Source organism: Polypterus senegalus, chromosome 9 (genome assembly GCF_016835505.1).
Source record: "Polypterus senegalus isolate Bchr_013 chromosome 9, ASM1683550v1, whole genome shotgun sequence".
NCBI lineage: Eukaryota > Metazoa > Chordata > Cladistia > Polypteriformes > Polypteridae > Polypterus > Polypterus senegalus.
In genome coordinates, this window is record NC_053162.1 from 80,666,052 (window position 1) to 80,683,268 (window position 17,217).

At 40.3% G+C, this 17,217-nt stretch overlaps 1 protein-coding gene across 1 annotated transcript; it reads left to right on the top strand.

The window, feature by feature from the left end:
• The first annotated feature begins 3,533 nt into the window (after positions 1-3,533).
• clec3a (C-type lectin domain family 3, member A) lies at positions 3,534-9,619 on the top strand. The gene is made up of 3 exons (XM_039762463.1): positions 3,534-3,669; positions 4,855-4,941; positions 8,771-9,619. The coding sequence occupies exons 1-3, from the start codon at positions 3,558-3,560 to the stop codon at positions 9,166-9,168; spliced, it is 597 nt and encodes a 198-aa protein (XP_039618397.1). The 5' UTR covers positions 3,534-3,557; the 3' UTR covers positions 9,169-9,619.
• Positions 9,620-17,217: the final 7,598 nt, after the last annotated feature.

Here is a 17,217-nt window from a genome sequence, read left to right on the forward strand (position 1 = left end):
AGGACCGGAAGGTGGCATTTATATCTTCCAGGTCACGAGGGGGCAACTGTCCTGGGTTAGGAGAGGACCCCGGGAGAGGAGCAAGGAGGTTCCAACCTGTTGGGACCCGTGGCCACTGCTAGGGGGCGCGTCAAGCCTCATGACACCTGGGAAACGTTTACTTTCCCCACACCTGGGAAGATGGAGGAAGAGCCTTCCAGGGCTGCCCGGAGTGCTTCCGGTGCCACACCAGGTAGTGCTGCCGGAAGAACATCACCAGGCACCTGGAGCACATCCGGGTAGAAATAAAAGGGGCCGCCTCACTACAATCTGGAAGCTTGAGTTGGGAGTGGGAGCAGACACCTTCTACAACTGTCAGACTGTCCTCAGAGGAAGCTTCGTTTTCCACTTTACCCATCAGACATGTTCATTCCATTGCATGTATGGCACAGAACTGAGTGGTCATGCCTAGATTGACTTTTGGGCCTGGATCACACAATACCACTCCTAGCATTGAATAACACTGCTGCATGAGGTTTCTTATGACATATTTTGATTGCCCTCAGATCCATGAGCCACTAGTAGGGGCCTGCATCCTCTGTATAACATTGGTATGGCTGGGTGCTGTAAATGAAGTTCTTATCCAAGTCTAACAGACTCTCATTCATTGACATCATCAGCACAGGAAAAAGAAAAATCACGCTAGGACCTACAAGTTCTCTCAATCATGGAAAAATACTGAAAGCCTGTTTTCTTTCCCCTCACCATATTCACTTCACATATTTTTTTCCAAAGCTGGATCCTAGCCGGCAAAAAAAACAAAACAAAAAAACATGTATACACACATTTAAAGTCACCATATTTTATTTGCTTGTTTTTGCTTAATATTTTTAGCCCTGCAATAAGCAAAACCTAGATGTTTATGTAAATCAATCTGCCCCTCATGTACTCATTTTTAGGTTTCTTTTTTCACTCCTTTCAAAACAACCCGATAAAAAAGAAAAATAAAAATATTTGCAGCCTTGCATTTTTCTGCAAGGAAAGGAACATTTAAAAAGAAACATACCTAAGGAAGTATTGCTTTGTGCAAATGAGTGTCAAGTCATCATGTAGTAAGTTACACACCACATTATTAGAGAAGACAAGTAATAGTAATGCAACTCAATTGAATTTAAGGTGTTTATACCTTAAACAAACTAAAGGTTAATAATCATAATGGTTCAGAAACATATAGTGATAACACAAAACAAAGACACAGTAGACACAAAATACTAAACAAAGCAATAACAATTAAACTATTACTATTACTATTAATGATTTACAGCAAGTAAGCAGTGGTTGCAGACTGACAGGCAGCATGGCTACACTCATGATGGAATCTTGGTCACAGGTCAAACAGATGACTGTATGGAAGTTAAGAGTTTAATGGCCTGAAGTTGGAAAGTGTTTGAGAGTCTGCCATTACAGCATTGCGTGCTACATGAATTATCGTGACGTTTGTGAGACTTACCAGGAACATTTATTGGCTTCATCTGCTCTCACGCTTGAAGACTAACACATACACATTGTGATAATAGCCAGACCCAGTCTCGAGTGGTGCCAATTACCAGTCACTCTGCAACATTCTGCATAAGATTCTTTACCGTATGTAGGGATTCACTATCATCAGCTCTAACAAACACATAAAACACAACTCTTTTGGTTATATGCCACTTACAGGCCAAAACTATATCTTACTTTTGCTGCATTTGTTCTTATTATTGAGGAGTGACCTCATGGCCTTGATAAACCCTTCGAATAAGAAAGCAGATATCTAGGAGCATACAGAAGGTCACCAAAGAACACTTCTTGGTTATCTAAGTTTGAGTTTATTCTCAAGCGATTAATCATTATTGATGGAACATTTGAAGACTGAGATGCGTGTTTTCTTCAATTGAGTTTTGTTTTTATGCATTGGCTTCGGTATTTCTTACTAGTTTTGATTTTGGTAACAACCCCGGCTGGTCTGTCATTTCTGTTTCCATAACTTCCATATTTTGGTCCTTCTTCTTGACTTCCATTGCTCCATCATAGACAGAACAATTGTTTAATCAAATTTATGGTTGGCCCAGAGGCAGATTGCAGAACAAACACACACTGTTATATTCAGGTTAACCATTAAACAAAACAAGGATCTGCTTAGGGCACCAAGGGAAGGGGGGCACCCCCTAGGTTATGCCCTTATCTCTTTCACTGCCACACTTAACTTTAGTTGGATTTCTTGGAACTGTCCATAGTACTAGGGTGTTATACTGTGTTAGCCATTATGGATGTAGTGAGAAGTCAATCAAAGTGACACCTTTTATTGGCTAACTAAAAAGATTACAATATGCAATATGGGAGGAAAACCCATACAAACAGAAAAATTGGGAATCAACTGGACCAACAAAGCAGCAGGAAGGCCAAGATAACGAATGGCCATTATATGGCAACCAAAAAGTTGATCTTCCCACCAAAATGGAAGGTATATATAACTTAAAAAATGTGACACATGCAACTACTGTCATTATTCTATTAAGATTATTAAGTCACTGATATTGTTTTACATTAATTAATACTTTTTGCCCACAATTAGTGAAATTTTTATATTCATGCCTTGTTTTTGTTAATTGTGTTTTATTTCTTTTGGATTTATTTATGTCATTGCATCAACAGGAGTGCCGCTATTTAATGTCAAGAGTTTTCAAGACATTGACCGCTGTAACGTGATCACCGACACTGTGATGCATGACGTCATTGCACAAGTAACATTAATATGGCAGCACGGCAGGCTTGATGTCCGAGTATATGGATACACTCAAAACTAATAATCTCTTGGTTAGTGAATTTTCACATAGGCAGGACTATTTGCCAGTATTTGTTAATTGGGATTTGTGCCTGTCATTTTCAATTATGGCGCTAGATTTGAACAAACCCCGGTTTGGGCCTTTTTGTCCATTTTTGGTTTCCCCCACTAATCAGGTCCATCTCTCTTTTTTTTTGGTCAGCCAGCTTATGACAGATACCTTCTGAAGTGTCTTTTACAAAACACTGTCGCTGTTCAAGAGAAGCACCCATCATGCCTGAACATTTAATGTGCCCTTCCAGTGTGCCATGTATTTTTAAAGGCACGTCACAGGAAGTGCTTCACTCAGGGGTCACAGAATGAATGAAAGGCAGAGATTGAACCCAGAGCCTTTAAATTGAAATTTCCAAAATCCAGCTAACTAAGATCCACTGAAGCTCAGTTTCACTTTTCAGGCATGATGTTGAACAGGCAAAATAAAAGGCTGCCTGATCAAAATGAATGTTGTAGGTGTTGTTGGAGATTTTGTCAGATTTTAAACATAAATATTTAAAACTGCAAAGAAAACGCCCCAAACAAGGAAGCGCTGTGCTGAGTATTTTGATTTTATAAATGACAGCCTCCCATCCAAAAAAAAAACACTCTAAAGGGGCTCTTTCATCAAACTCCTACCAAGGGAGCAATGCAAACTGATCTGAAACTACCGAGTGATATTAAATGAGTCCAACGCTTCCTGTGCACATTAGCTGCAAGCATGGCGCGGAAGGGATGTCTGCTCTTGTTTTTGATTATTGGAGTAACATTAGATCGATCTTCAGGACAGCCGGGACACAGACATTCAAAGTCAAGGAGCACCAGCCTGAGAGGTAACAGTGCTCTCCTTTTAAAAAAATTAATTTAATTTAATTTTAATTTAATTTTAAATAAATTAAGCTGGACGTCGCCATGCTATGCCTAAGTGGCTATGAGTCCCCCCAAACTCTGAACCGCCTTAGGAATGGATGGATGATTGCAGACTTTCAAAAGCTTTTCAAAAGCAATGAAATATCGAAAGTTTTCTAAATTTGTATTAAAAAGTATCCACCATGAATGTATAGGTGGATTTTGATGTGCTGAATTAGATTTAATTTGTTACTCAATCATAACTTTTTTTTCCTTAGCTGACTAATATTCTTTATTTGTTATAATTATCTTTAATATACTTGGGCATGCTGTGTGTATTGCCAGTTACAGAGCACACTGATAAAAGCCTATGCTGACAGGGCAGTTCTCCATTATTTCAATTAGTGACTAATAAAAATTTTAAAAAACGAGTTGCATTGAGGGGCAGCACAGTGATTAGCACTGCTGCCTGACAGATACCGCGTCTTAGGTTTCAAATCCTGCCTGAGTGGACTGTGCAGGTTTCTCTCTTGTCTTTGTGGCTTTTATTCTGGTTTTCCTGGTGATTCTTAACTGGGCTCCTGTGACTGTCAGCGTGCATTAGTGGGCCGTGTGACGGACTGCACTTAAACTGTTTAGTTTAGAGAGTTTTGTGTTATTGTATTTGGCACAGAAGCGCAGTGGTGGTGCTGTTGCTACGGTCCACATCCCGGGTGGGGACTTTGATTGTTCTCTGCCTGGATTTCCTCCCACAGGTTTGATGGACTGGTGATGCTACATTGAGCCCCTAATTAGTATGTGTGTTTTCACCCTGTTGCCCTATCCAGGGGTGCCTGATGCATGCTGGGATAGGCTCCAGTGTGGTCCTGATCTTGATAAGTGGGTTTGGAAAATGGATGGATGTTACTATATTGGGTCCAACAGGCTGTGATCATATAATTCAGAAATTCAAACTAGATTCTATTGAGGGTGTCAGGATTAAACAGCAGTAAGAAGACTGATATCATTTTAATGTTAATCTTGTAATATTTTGCAATCAAAGTTTCTAATTAAAGTAGTTCTGATCAACTTCAACCACCTAATTCCTGCATATATTAAATCATTAATACAATCACTGTTAATTTGTTTGAAGTCTGGATGGTTTTAACTGCTCTGAATTTCTCTTTAAGATGTAGGAGATGACGACCTAAAAGCACAAATCAACAAACTGTGGCAAGAAGTCAACTCACTGAAAGAAATGCAGGCATTGCAGACAGGTACCACCCGCTTGTTTTTCCTGACGTGAATTTGCTTTATTCAAGTGCAGAACGTATCCATGAATCTTGAGAACGAGCTCTAAATGTCAACTTTTCCCAATGTGCTACGATTTTGAAGTACAGAATGAATTAGATAGCCAACTTATCATTTGATTACCTAGGGCTTTGTTTGGTTGTTTAACTCATTCTAGAGAGAATCTGCTTCTTTAGAGGGTGGCACAGCGTTGCCTCAGAGCTCAAATTCTGGGCTCAGCACTGTCTGTGTGGCATTTGCATGATCTCCTTGGGTCTGCATGGTTTCTTTATCCCCAGCTACTCCAGTTTATCAGTTTATAGCCTGATTGTTGTGCACTTTCAACAACCGGCAGAAGATCATGTATTTGTCCCAACAAGAGGAATTGCATCTGACAGAGACGTTACATCATCTAGTTTTATTGCAGCACCTCCAATCATTTGTGTTCAGATGCGCATATTTTCCTCACCATTGTCTTATCACAAGACCCAATGACGTTGGCTTTAAAAAATGTTACTGAATTTTGATTAATAAATTAATCCTCTAAAACAAGGGCGTGAAATTCAAACTCAAGGCACTGAATCCATAAGGTAGCAACTCTAACTGCTGTGCCATTGTGCTGCCCAATTAATTATATACTGTTTTCAAGAAATTCTATACAGGTCTTAAGGATGTTTCTGCTTATATGATGTAAGATAACCAGCCATCTATTATTTTCTGCTCCGGGAGGTGAAAGTTAGGGTGACCAGTGATGAACTGGCACCCAACTGGGGTTAGCTTCTATCATATAGCATGGACCCACAGGTAAAAGTCAGATTTCGATTATGGGCTGACAGAAAAAAAGTGCTTACAGAAAAAAACTGGACTGAGAATAGAGTTCTGGGTTTGAATTGTGGACACAATCCATGGAGACCTTCCATGTCTGTGTTGATTTTCCTCTCACCATGGTTATGTTAGCTTGATTGGTGACACCAAATTGACCCAGCATGAGAGGGCATTAGTTTGGCACAGCCGAAGGCCTATGCCACAAGAATCCTGAACTGCATTAAAGGGGGTTGACAAGACGTCTATAACTGTTGCTCTTGCTTGCCCCCTTGTGGCTCTATTTTGTAATAGACATTTGAGGTTTTCCCTAAAACAAGCTCTTACATGTTAAGTGTATCTAAACCTGAATTGTTTTGTTTTTTTAGTTTTTATTGACTATTATACAGCATCAATGTGAAAATATAACTAATTGATAGGTGATAGGCAGATGAAAAGGCTTGTCCTGGAGCCCATTCATTGGAAAAATTATTTAATTTAATTATTGCTGCCTTTGTTCTATGGAATTGTGGAAGGTGAGGGATATATTACAAAATAAAACAGCATGCTATATTAATGTGAAGTTACTTTACAATTTTCTGAACTTTTTGCCTCAATTGATTTATGACTAGCATGCCCTTAACTCCTCGATGTTGTTTTTTCAGTCATATTTTTCCCTGCTTATCACTTTTTATAATCACAAGTTGGATTATACAGTAGATAGTTTGACAGATAGGGGGCGCTGTCGTCCCCTTGAACCCTTGGACCAGACGCCAGACACCAGATAAAAGTCCAAATCTAATTTTTATTCAGACAAATAAGTGCACAAAACACCCTCCACTCCACTATATTCATAAATCACAATCAATAACCAATAAACAATCCTCCTCTCCCAGATGTGTTGCCACCCTGCCACCCAGCTCAGCTCGTTTGTCTGGGATTTCCCAGAGTCCTTTATAGTCCTTGACATGGAAGTGTTTTCTCTCTCTGTCCATGTGACCGGTAACACTTGCGGGTCAGACAGAAACTTCTCTTCTTCAACCCGGAAGCACGTCATTCCCTCTGTCCATGTGACTAGGACGCACTTCCGGGTTGTAGCGCCTTCTAGCGGCCCCTGTGGATGAAAACTCCATTGTCCATAATTCCCTACTGGCATTCGGGGCACCTCCATGCTGCAGGGAGGGCTCCACCTGGCAGCCTGGGGGTATTGGCCGGGATGACTGGCCGGCCATAGTCCGCAATAGATAGACAGATACTGTGTTAATAATAAATTTTACTACGTTGATACTCAGGATAAGGTGAGTTGGAGGGTACCATGGAGTTTTTTTTGCCTAGGGTCCCCAATGTCCCTAGAATCATTCCTGGCTCAGTGTGAAAAACCCTAAATGCCCAAAGGCAGTGATCGGGACACTGCTGGAAAAACGTGTTGTCCATCAGATGAGATGTAAAACTGAGGTTCTGACTCTCTTTGGTAATAAAAGATCCCTGGGCGTTTTTAGAAAAACAGTAGGGTGTTTCTCAGTGAATTTCCGGGCTATATTGTCCACCATGGTCTGGTCATTTTGGCCCAGTTAATAGGTATCTCTCTCACTCCTTCAGCACCTAATAGCGAATGTGTGATAAGTGTACTGGCTCAAGAATGGCTGCCATCATTTCATTCAGGTGGATTCTAGTGGTTGGACTGGTTCCCCACTGTCTATGTAAAGTGCTTTGAGTAGGTTATAAAAGATTCAAACACGTGTAATTAAGTATTTTTATTTTCTTCCAGTCCTCGATTAACACAAAATTAAATAGTGCAGGTCAACATACATACAGTATATGCCAATTAGCATGCATGCAAATGTGCATTACATTTATTTATAGACACCATTTCTTTAATAAATGTGGAGTTTTCTCACTCGTTAAATTATGTTATACGTTTTTCTATGGATACTTTGGTTGTTCTCCTAAATTCCCCAAACAAATCCAGCTTGCTGATTGGCGACTGTGAAGCTGCTTGCTGTGAGTGTGTCCTTCAACGTAATGGCACATTGTCCCTGACCTTGTGTTTAATGTTATTGGAAATGCTGTCAGTTCTGCTGTGATGTCAAACTTAGTTGTAGAAAATGGATGCCGTGTTGTGTTTGAGTTGCAATGTGTGTGTGGAGTTTGCACATTCTCTTCACGTCTGTGGGAGTACTTCATCAGATATTCCAGTTTGTCTCCATAAATATTCAGGTACTAAGTATGAAAGAAATGTGAGAGTGTGTGTTGTTCTCCTTTTCAGGCTGGTTGTTGGCTTCTGCCCAGTATTCTCCTATTGTACAATGAATGGGTGGCGCAGTGGGTAGCGCTACTGCCTTGCAGTTAGGAGACCCGGGTTCGCTTCCTGGGGCCTCCCTGTGTGGAGATTGCATGGTCTCCGACGTGTATGCTTGGGTTTCCTCTGGGTACGCTGGTTTCCTTCCACAGTCCAAAGACATGCAGGTTAGGTGCATTGGCAATTCTAAATTGTCCCTGGTGTGTGTGTGGGCTGGCACCCTTCCTGGGGTTTGTTTCCTGTCTTGCGCTCTGTGTTGGTTGAGATTGGCTCCTGTGACCCGTGTTAGGATATAGCAGGATGGATAGTGGCAAACAAATAAATTACAAAAACAGGCGTTTTTTAAAAAAAGATGTAATACCACTATACACCACTAGATGTCAGAAATAGTACCAAATATGCCTTCTTGCAGTATTCCTGCTCTTCTAGTGCTGGACACTCTGGTTAAAGATACCAACAGTGTTAAAATACACTGCAATTTTCAGTACTGCTTAATATCAGTAATGTTACCACCATCATATAACACATTTCTGTGGCCTTTACTGATTACAAGTCAAATATTTTAATAAGTACTTGCCACTGTTATCATTTATTTTGATGTTATTCTTGAGAAACAGTTTTCATTTAAATGCACATTTTTTTAATAATCCAGTTGAGACTGTTTAGTATGTTTATTGAATGTTCACCCTCGACCTCTTGTCCCATTCTGTTTTCAGTCTGTCTTCGTGGAACCAAAGTTCACAGAAAATGCTACCTTGCTATTGATGTTCCAAAGCACTTTCATGAAGCAAACGAAGACTGCATTGCCCAAGGAGGAACACTTGTCACCCCAAGAGATGCTGATGAGAATACCAGCGTGCGTGACTATGCCAAGAAAAGTCTTCCTGGGGCAAAGGACTTTTGGATCGGAATCACGGACATGGTGAAGGAAGGCCATTACGTCGATGTAAATGGGATGGCTATTAATTATTTTAACTGGGATCGTTCCAAGAGTCAACCCACTGGGGTAAAAAGAGAAAGCTGTGTCATGATGTCACAGGCGTCCCAGGGGAAATGGCATGATGATGTTTGTCGTAACTTGAAAAAATACATATGTGAATATATCATTCCCTAAATTCTCATTTGAAAGCAATACATAAATTACAAAGTGGCATATGCTAATCATAAATTGTCTTCAATTAAAAAGAAAGTAACATTGTTACATTTCCATGTTATTCATAAGTAACTTCACAAAATAATAACTGATATTAAATATTAATACAATGAATAGTCATGAAACCAAGACCTCAAAACTATAACATTTTCCGTCTGTCTTTGCAGAAATTAGCTTCACAGTAAATGCTGGCTTGCTATTAATGTGCTGTTGTTTCCATGTTCTACACTGACCCAAGCAGATGCAATCTGAAAAGTATGACCTCCAAGGTGCCTGTCTATTAATGTATTCTCTACGGACCACTTTAATTGGACTGATTAGTTAACGATTACTGCACAGGATTTTTGCAAGAACTGTTGTTGTTAAGTACTGGTGTGGTCTATGATTAAATTAACAGCAATATTCATTTTTATGTTCATGAGTTAATGCAGATTTGATTGACCTATGAATCAGTGCAGAGGACATAGTTCTAAAGACATCATACTGGATTGTGCAGGTTAAGTGCCACCTACAGAAGGTCTTCAAATGAACCAATCTCTCTCTCTGTAAGTCACCTTTAACAGCTATGGTCACAAGTTCTGAGCAGAGACTGAAAGAAGTTGGATCTGGCCATGAATCCATGACCACGAAGTCTGAATTGACTCACCTGTCCCCTACCTTACACTAATCCTTTCCCAATTGATCCTAAATATCACCAGTTAGGAATCTCTCAGTGCCTCACCCTTCTCCATCCTTCTCCAGCTCGGTAGGGTAAGTATCAGCTTCAGACTTGGAATCCCTGGGATCACAGTTGCATACTTCTCCTTTTGGATTACTATAAATTATGATGCCTAGTGCCTGATGAACAGCTTGATGGCAACTCCGATCTGTACCAGGAACTGAGAATAATGGCGGCAAGGGCCGATAAGTAGGTGTTTGCTGGAGGAATCTGTGAGCAACTGAAAAACCATCTATGGTCTAGTGACCCATGTCCTGATTACAGAGGAACTGAAGCATTACGCACATCTGAATCTGTTCTTTAAAGAATCGCAGTGAGGGCGGGTGATGGAAATGTCCTTAAGGATGACGCTGCCATTGTGACCCACTGGGCAGGCTACTTTAGGCAGCTATTTAAAGCCGATCCTCCAGCTAGGACCCTGGACATCTCTGGGTCCACGGTTCTTGGGGGTGATCCGCCAATTAGCTGTAAACCCCCTAGTCTCACTGAAATTCCAGGCTGGTTGTAAGGCTGCTGTCCTGACATTGCAAGCAATCTTTGCTTCAATTTGGGAGATAGGAGTCATCCCACCTGACTGGATAACAGGACTTGCCATCCCTATCTGGAAAGGGAAGGGTGATCGCCTGGAATGTGGCAGCTACAGATGGATAACAATGCTCTCCATGCCAGGTAATGTTCTTGCTAGGGTCATCCTCAATAGGATCTGTGATCACTTACTCACCTACACCCGTCCTAAGAAGTCTGGTTTTACGTATAAGAAGTCTACCATCGACCACATCCTGCACTGAGGGCTCTCAAGGAGCTCAAATGCAAATATTGGCAGAGTTTCTTTGCAGCCATTGTCAATTTTTGTAAAGCATTTGACTCAGTTGATTGAGTTGCCCTGTAGGACATCCTGGAAGTTTCTGGATATCATGACTGGCCTGTACACTGCTACTGTGAGCACTGTGCAGGGTGGAGGCAGAACATCTTAATTTTTCCCAGTTGATTCTGAGGTTTGTCAGGAGTGTGTTCTTGCTCTTACTCTGTTCAGTGCTTACATTGACTGGGTGTTGGCCAGAGTCTTGGGGGTCAGTGGCTGTGGGGCATCTGTTGGTGAAGAAAGATTCACTGATCTTGATTTTGCTGATGATGCTGTGATCTTTGCGGTGTGAATGAAGGCTCTGATCTGGGCTGAATGGGGAGTCTGAGCATCTGGGCTTCAGAGTGTTCTGGATAAAAAACAAGTTCCAGGCCTTTAATGACCATTTGGGCATACCAATCAGCAGTTTATGTGTCTGCAGAGAGAATGTTGACCTCTTTGAGAGGTTTACTTACCTCAGCAGTGACATTCCTGTCTCTGATGACTCTTCCTATGAAGTCAGAAGATAGACTGAGAGAGCATTGGGGTGTCATAAGATCGCTGAAAAAGGTTGTGTGGCACTCCTGATACCTTTGTAGTGAAAAGTCAAGAAAAATAACACCTTTTATTGGCTAACTAAAAAGATTACAATAGGATGAAGGTCCAAGTCTTTAGAGTCCTCTTTTGCTATACGGTTGTGAGACACAGGCGCTATCCAGTGACCTGAGAAGAAGACTCAGCTCTTTCGGTACTGTGTCTCTTCAGAGCATCCTTGGGTACAGCTGGTTTGACTTTGTGTTGAACAAGCAGTTGCTCATGGAGTCCCAAATGAACCACATTACAGTACCTGCATTGTGAGGGAGCATCAGTTGCAGCAGTATGGCCATGTGGCGCAATTCCCCGAGGGTGATCTGGCTCACAGGATCCTCATTGCTGAGGAGGGACACCCATGTGACACCTGGCTGCAGCAGATGGATGGTCATTTCCGGGTGGTTGGACTGGATTGCATGTCTGCCTGGGGGGGTTGGGGGGTGGTTGCCATCCCGGACCTCAAGCTGTTTCATTGTGGGTGCGGCAACCTGACCTGTCAATGACTACTCTAACCAACTTCTGAAATCATCTTTTAATTAGAATATCACCACCACTATTAAACAAAAGGCAGCAATTCATCTGTTATTTCGAAACTTCTTCCATTTCTTAATTATTGAAGGCCACTGTGCTCCTGGGAACACTCAAAGCTTTAAAAATTGTTTTACACCCTTGCCCTGCTCTATGCCTTATCACAGTTGTACTGCAGAGGTCTACAGTGAGATCCTTGTTCTTCATAGCTTTGTTGTTGTCCTGACCTGTGGTGTGAATTGTGGGACCTTACATACACAGGTCTGGGCCTTTCTAAATGATGTCCAGTCAATTCTCTTTGCCACAGGCAGACTCCAATCAAGTCTTAGACACATTTCAAGGAGAATTAAAGGAAAGAGGATGCACCAGAGCACAATCTGAAGTGCCACAGTAAAGTATCTGAATGCTTACATAAATGAGAGATATCAGTTTTTGATTTGTAATAAATTTGCAAATCTTTCTGAAAGCATGTTTTCACTTTGTCATTATAGGTTATTGAGTGAGGATTTATAGGTAAAAATGGCAAATTATCATTTAAAATCTTTAAAATTGAATCTTCAATAATATAAAAGTATGGAGAAAGTGAAGGGCTCTGAATACTTTCTAAATCCATTGTATGTTAGTTGTTACTCCATTGTTCTTCTTTTTGAAGTTTCATGGATGTTATCATTGCCTTCTTGTAGAGCTGCTGATGGTAATTGTTCTGCTTATGTTTATTTCATTTATTGACTTTACACTGTAGGACGACCTCTTTGAATTATTAAATGCACTATGCCACTTGACATCTACAAAGTATTATTACTAACACTCTGAAATGAACAGAACCCACCTAGAACTACCAGTCACCCACTGAATAGAGCAGGGGTCTCCAACTCCAGTCCAGGAGAGCTACTCTGGATGCAAGTTTTCATTCTAACTCTTTTCTTAATTAGTGACCAGTTTTTGCTGCTAATTAACTATTTCCCTTTATTTTAATTGACTTTTCTTGAGACTCTGACTGCTGAATTGATTCTTTTTTCCTTAAACAGCACTTAAACATAAATTTGATGTGAAGTGAACAAACAGATGACCAACTAAGTTGGGGCCTCAAACTCCAATCAACTTCACTTCATTCAGTTTCTTAATTTGAAGCCAATTCTCGTTGCTAATTAAACCGATTATTTAATTCCATGGCACTCATTCTACCATGGCAGACATTTCCAAAACTGTTTATTTTCTTTTTTAAGAGCGATGTCAAAATGTTTTGTGGACCTTAGCAGATGAACATTACTGAGGCTTTCACCTTTCTTTATTTTCAGTTACTGTGTGACGCAGGTTGTTGCTTATGTGTTGGTACATTTTGTGACTTAATATTGTTTGGTTGCTAATTATGGAAAAAAATAAATAATTAAGGGGCCTGAGTCTTAAGTTGTGCATCAGTTAAAATTAAGGCAAAGAGTTAGTTAGCAGCAAAATCTGGTCACTAATTAAGAAAAAGGTTAGAATGAAAACCTGCAGCCACAGTAGCTCTCCAGGACTGGAGTTGGAGACCCCTGGGATAGAGTCTCTTGACAGCACACATTCTTTCTTTCCTTTCCTCCTTGAGCTCCTTAACACAGAGACACTCTCATTCAGAGTTTAATCAGAGCAACAGTCTGTGGGGTGCCTGAGTGCTTTTAAGGTCTCGGACAAGCCTATCATTTGGAGCAAAGCAGGAATTGAATCTGGATCTCAATTTGAGAATGTGCGTCTTTATGTGAAAACAGCAGTGTCAGATGGGGGTGTAGGGTAGGATCGTGAACGCGACTGAGAGAATGAAACTGCCCTAAAAAGAAGTCTGACTGCATTCTCGTACCAATGCTTGCAAACTGAAGTGTCTGCGTGCACTTTTTGTGACATTACACGTGTATTTTTTGCACATGCCCATGCCACTCAAACACAGGAAGCTCTGCAAAGTACTTGTGACTTTCTTTTTTCTTCGGTTATAGTCTTGAATAAAAGTGCACTTGTTGCACTTGTACATCAACATTTATGTATTACTTACATAAAAGTCAAATTGAATGTTATTTATTTGGATTTATTTACTTACTTTCTACAGGGTGCAGAGCTATAGCATGTCTTTATGTGAAAACAGCAGTGTCAGATTGGGGGGATAGGGTAGGATCGTGAATGAGACTGAGAGAATGAAACTGAATTAAAAAAAAAAAACAAAGCTAACCTTTATAAGTATCATACATTTACACCGGCTGTTACAGACTGAAATCAAATGTATGTTTTTATTCTAAAATAGTAAGAGCAGCTCACTTCTCAAAACAGACTCGTCGGGGATTGAACCCGTGAAGTTTTGATTACCAGTCAACAGTTGATACCAGTGCACCACCAAAACTGTTGTAGTAAATGCATGTCAATGTCGCACCCTAACGCGTGTTCTTTTTCTGCAGTTATATTTTTGAATAAAAGCGCACTTGTTCTGTTATATTTGTACCTTTTGTGAAAGTGTTTCTTTGATATTTGGACTTCAGGCTTCACACATTATAAACTTCATGTCATATTTTGTCAATTATTACTAAAACATGAAAAACTTTTTTGTTTTAACGATGTGTTTACATAGATCGTTGTAGACACGGAACACACATGAAATGCAAGTGTACCAAATAACGATATAGTATTTATAAAAGGTGTGATTTTACTTGACTTCTCACTCTATACAACTCCAAGCAACTGACACGCAGGTAAACAGACTTGAGTTGAGAAAACTGTGCGCCGGTCGGGGATGTCATAGCAGACTGCTTGCTGCTTATCCACACATTTATGGGACAAAAGACGCTGAATGAGAGGTGAAAAGCGATTTAAGGTGGGATGGATCTACGAGTGTTTTCGTAGGCTCTAGTAATTCTAGTGTTAAGAAGAAAATAACACATCAACCAAGCAGTCAGAATTAATGACAGTGATGTCTGCAGTCATTTTCTAACCTGCTTAGTCCTGAACAGGGTTGCGGGTGGTGCTGAATCAAACACACATACACACACCCACCCCAAACCCAATGACACTCTAGGACCAATTTAGTATTGCCAGTCCACCTAACCAGCAAAGTACCTGGAGGAAACCTACAGAGACATGGGAAGAACATACAAACTCTATGTGGGATGCAAATCCTGGTCTCCTTAATGTGAGGCAGAAGTGCTACCACTGCGCCACCCTGACAGAGATGTCCTGGAATAAAAAGCAGAGCATGCAAGAGGATCCTCTTACTGTGAGATGTGTGGTGGGATGTCTGAATGTTACTGTATAAAATAAGGTGCTCACTGACAGACCTGGGATGGGTCAAAATTAGATGTTATCAAATAACCCATGCTTAAAAATGTCTGTTACTGTAAATAGTTAAGTGAGCAGAAGATAAACTGATCACCAAAGGCAGAAAGTTAAAGACGACACATTTAATTTCAGCATTTTATGCAAGTTTGGTTTATTGTTTTGGCTTTGTACAATTGTACAGGAAAAAAGGAAAGGAGAACCATACAAAATTTTGGGTCTTCCTAGATATTTGAGGTCTCATATAACTTTTCCCAAGGTGGTCTCAGACTTTAATTAGCCCATTAGGACTCTGGCTTGTTCCCAGTCATTGTTAGGAAACCCCAGGTGGTGCAAATTGCAAAGCTGTATAAATTCTCAGGCTCCTCAATCCAAACACTCAGCAGCAATGGACTCCTCTAAGATGCTGCCTAGCACTCTGAGAAATAAAATAATTGAATCTGACCAAGCTAGAGAAGGCTACAAGAAGATTGCAAAGTGTTTTCAGGTAGCTGATTCCTCAGTTTGTAATGTTATTAAGAAATAGTTAACAGGAACAGTGGAGGTCAAGTTGAGGTCTGGAAGCCCAAGAAAACTTTCTGAAAGAACTGCTTGTTAGAAAGGCAAATAAAAACCCCTGTTTGACTGCAAAAGACCTTCAGGAAGATTTAGCCGACTGTAGAGTGTTTTACTGTGCAGCGATACCTGAGCAAATATGACCTTCATGGTAGAGTCAGCAGAAGAAAACATTTCCTCCATCCTAGGCTTAACACTAGAATTACCAGAGCCTACGAAAAAACTCGTAATTCCGTCCCACCTTAAATCGCTTCTTAAATCCCTTCACACCTCTCCGCCAGTGTCCTTTGTCCTCTAAATTTGCTGATAAAGAGAAGCTAGAAGCAACCGGCTATTCCATCCCCCCACCAATTTAGAACGTGCACGAACTTCTCTCAGCTCATGCCTTGATTGAGTATCTGGGAGTGAAGTGGAGTTTTAGAGTGGAAATAATAGATCGTTATTTGGAACACACGCATTTCATGTCTGTTCCGTTTCTACAGTAATCTGTGTAAACACATTGTTAAAACAGAAACGTTTTTTATATTCTAGTAGAAGATGACAAAATGTAGACATAAACTATATGATGTATGAAGCCTGAAGTCCAAATATCAAAAGAAATATTTTCACAAGAGGTACAAATATAACACAATAATTGCGCTTTTATTCAAAAATATAACTGCAGAAACAAAAAGCCGCCTTAACATGCGGCATTGACACCTGACACCCGTTTATTGTAACTGCCTCCATGGTGCAAAAGAATCAGTTCATGCCTGGGAATCAAAAGGTTGCGAGTTCGATCCTGGACCACTCTGTTTTGAGAAGTAAACTGCTCTTACTCTTACTATTTAGAATAAAAGCATACAAAAAAAAAAAAAAAAAAAGTACAAAAGAAACAGCGTACAACAACATGCGGGGACTGGCAGGAACACTCAATTAAATGAATAAAAAGAAAATCAAGTGATGGTGAGATACGAAGAAGGCAGCTTCGACAGCGTTTGTGGGTCAGAACCCTTTTTGGGCGTTAGTATGCATTGTGGTACACTGCAGAGCTATAGCGCGTCTTTATGTGAAAACAGCCGTGTCAGATGGGGTTGTATGGATTGATTCTGAACGCGACTGAGAGAATAAAAAGTAAATTAAAAAAAACAAAAAAATAAAGCTAATCTTTACAAGGATCATAAATTACACCGGCTGTTACAGACTGAAATTAAATGTATGCTTTTATTCTAAAATAGTAAGATGGAGTGGTGCAGAATCGAACTCTTGACCTTTTGATTCCCAGGCGGGAACTGATTCTATTGCACCACAGAGGCAGTTATAATAAACAGGTGTCAGGTGTCAATGCCGCATGTTAAGGTGGCTTTTTGTTTCTGAAGTTATATTTTTGAATAAAAGCGCAATTATTGTGTTATATTTGTACCTCTTGTGAAAATATTTCTTTGATATTTGGACTTCAGGCTTCATGCAATATATAGTTTATGCCTACATTTTGTCATCTACTACT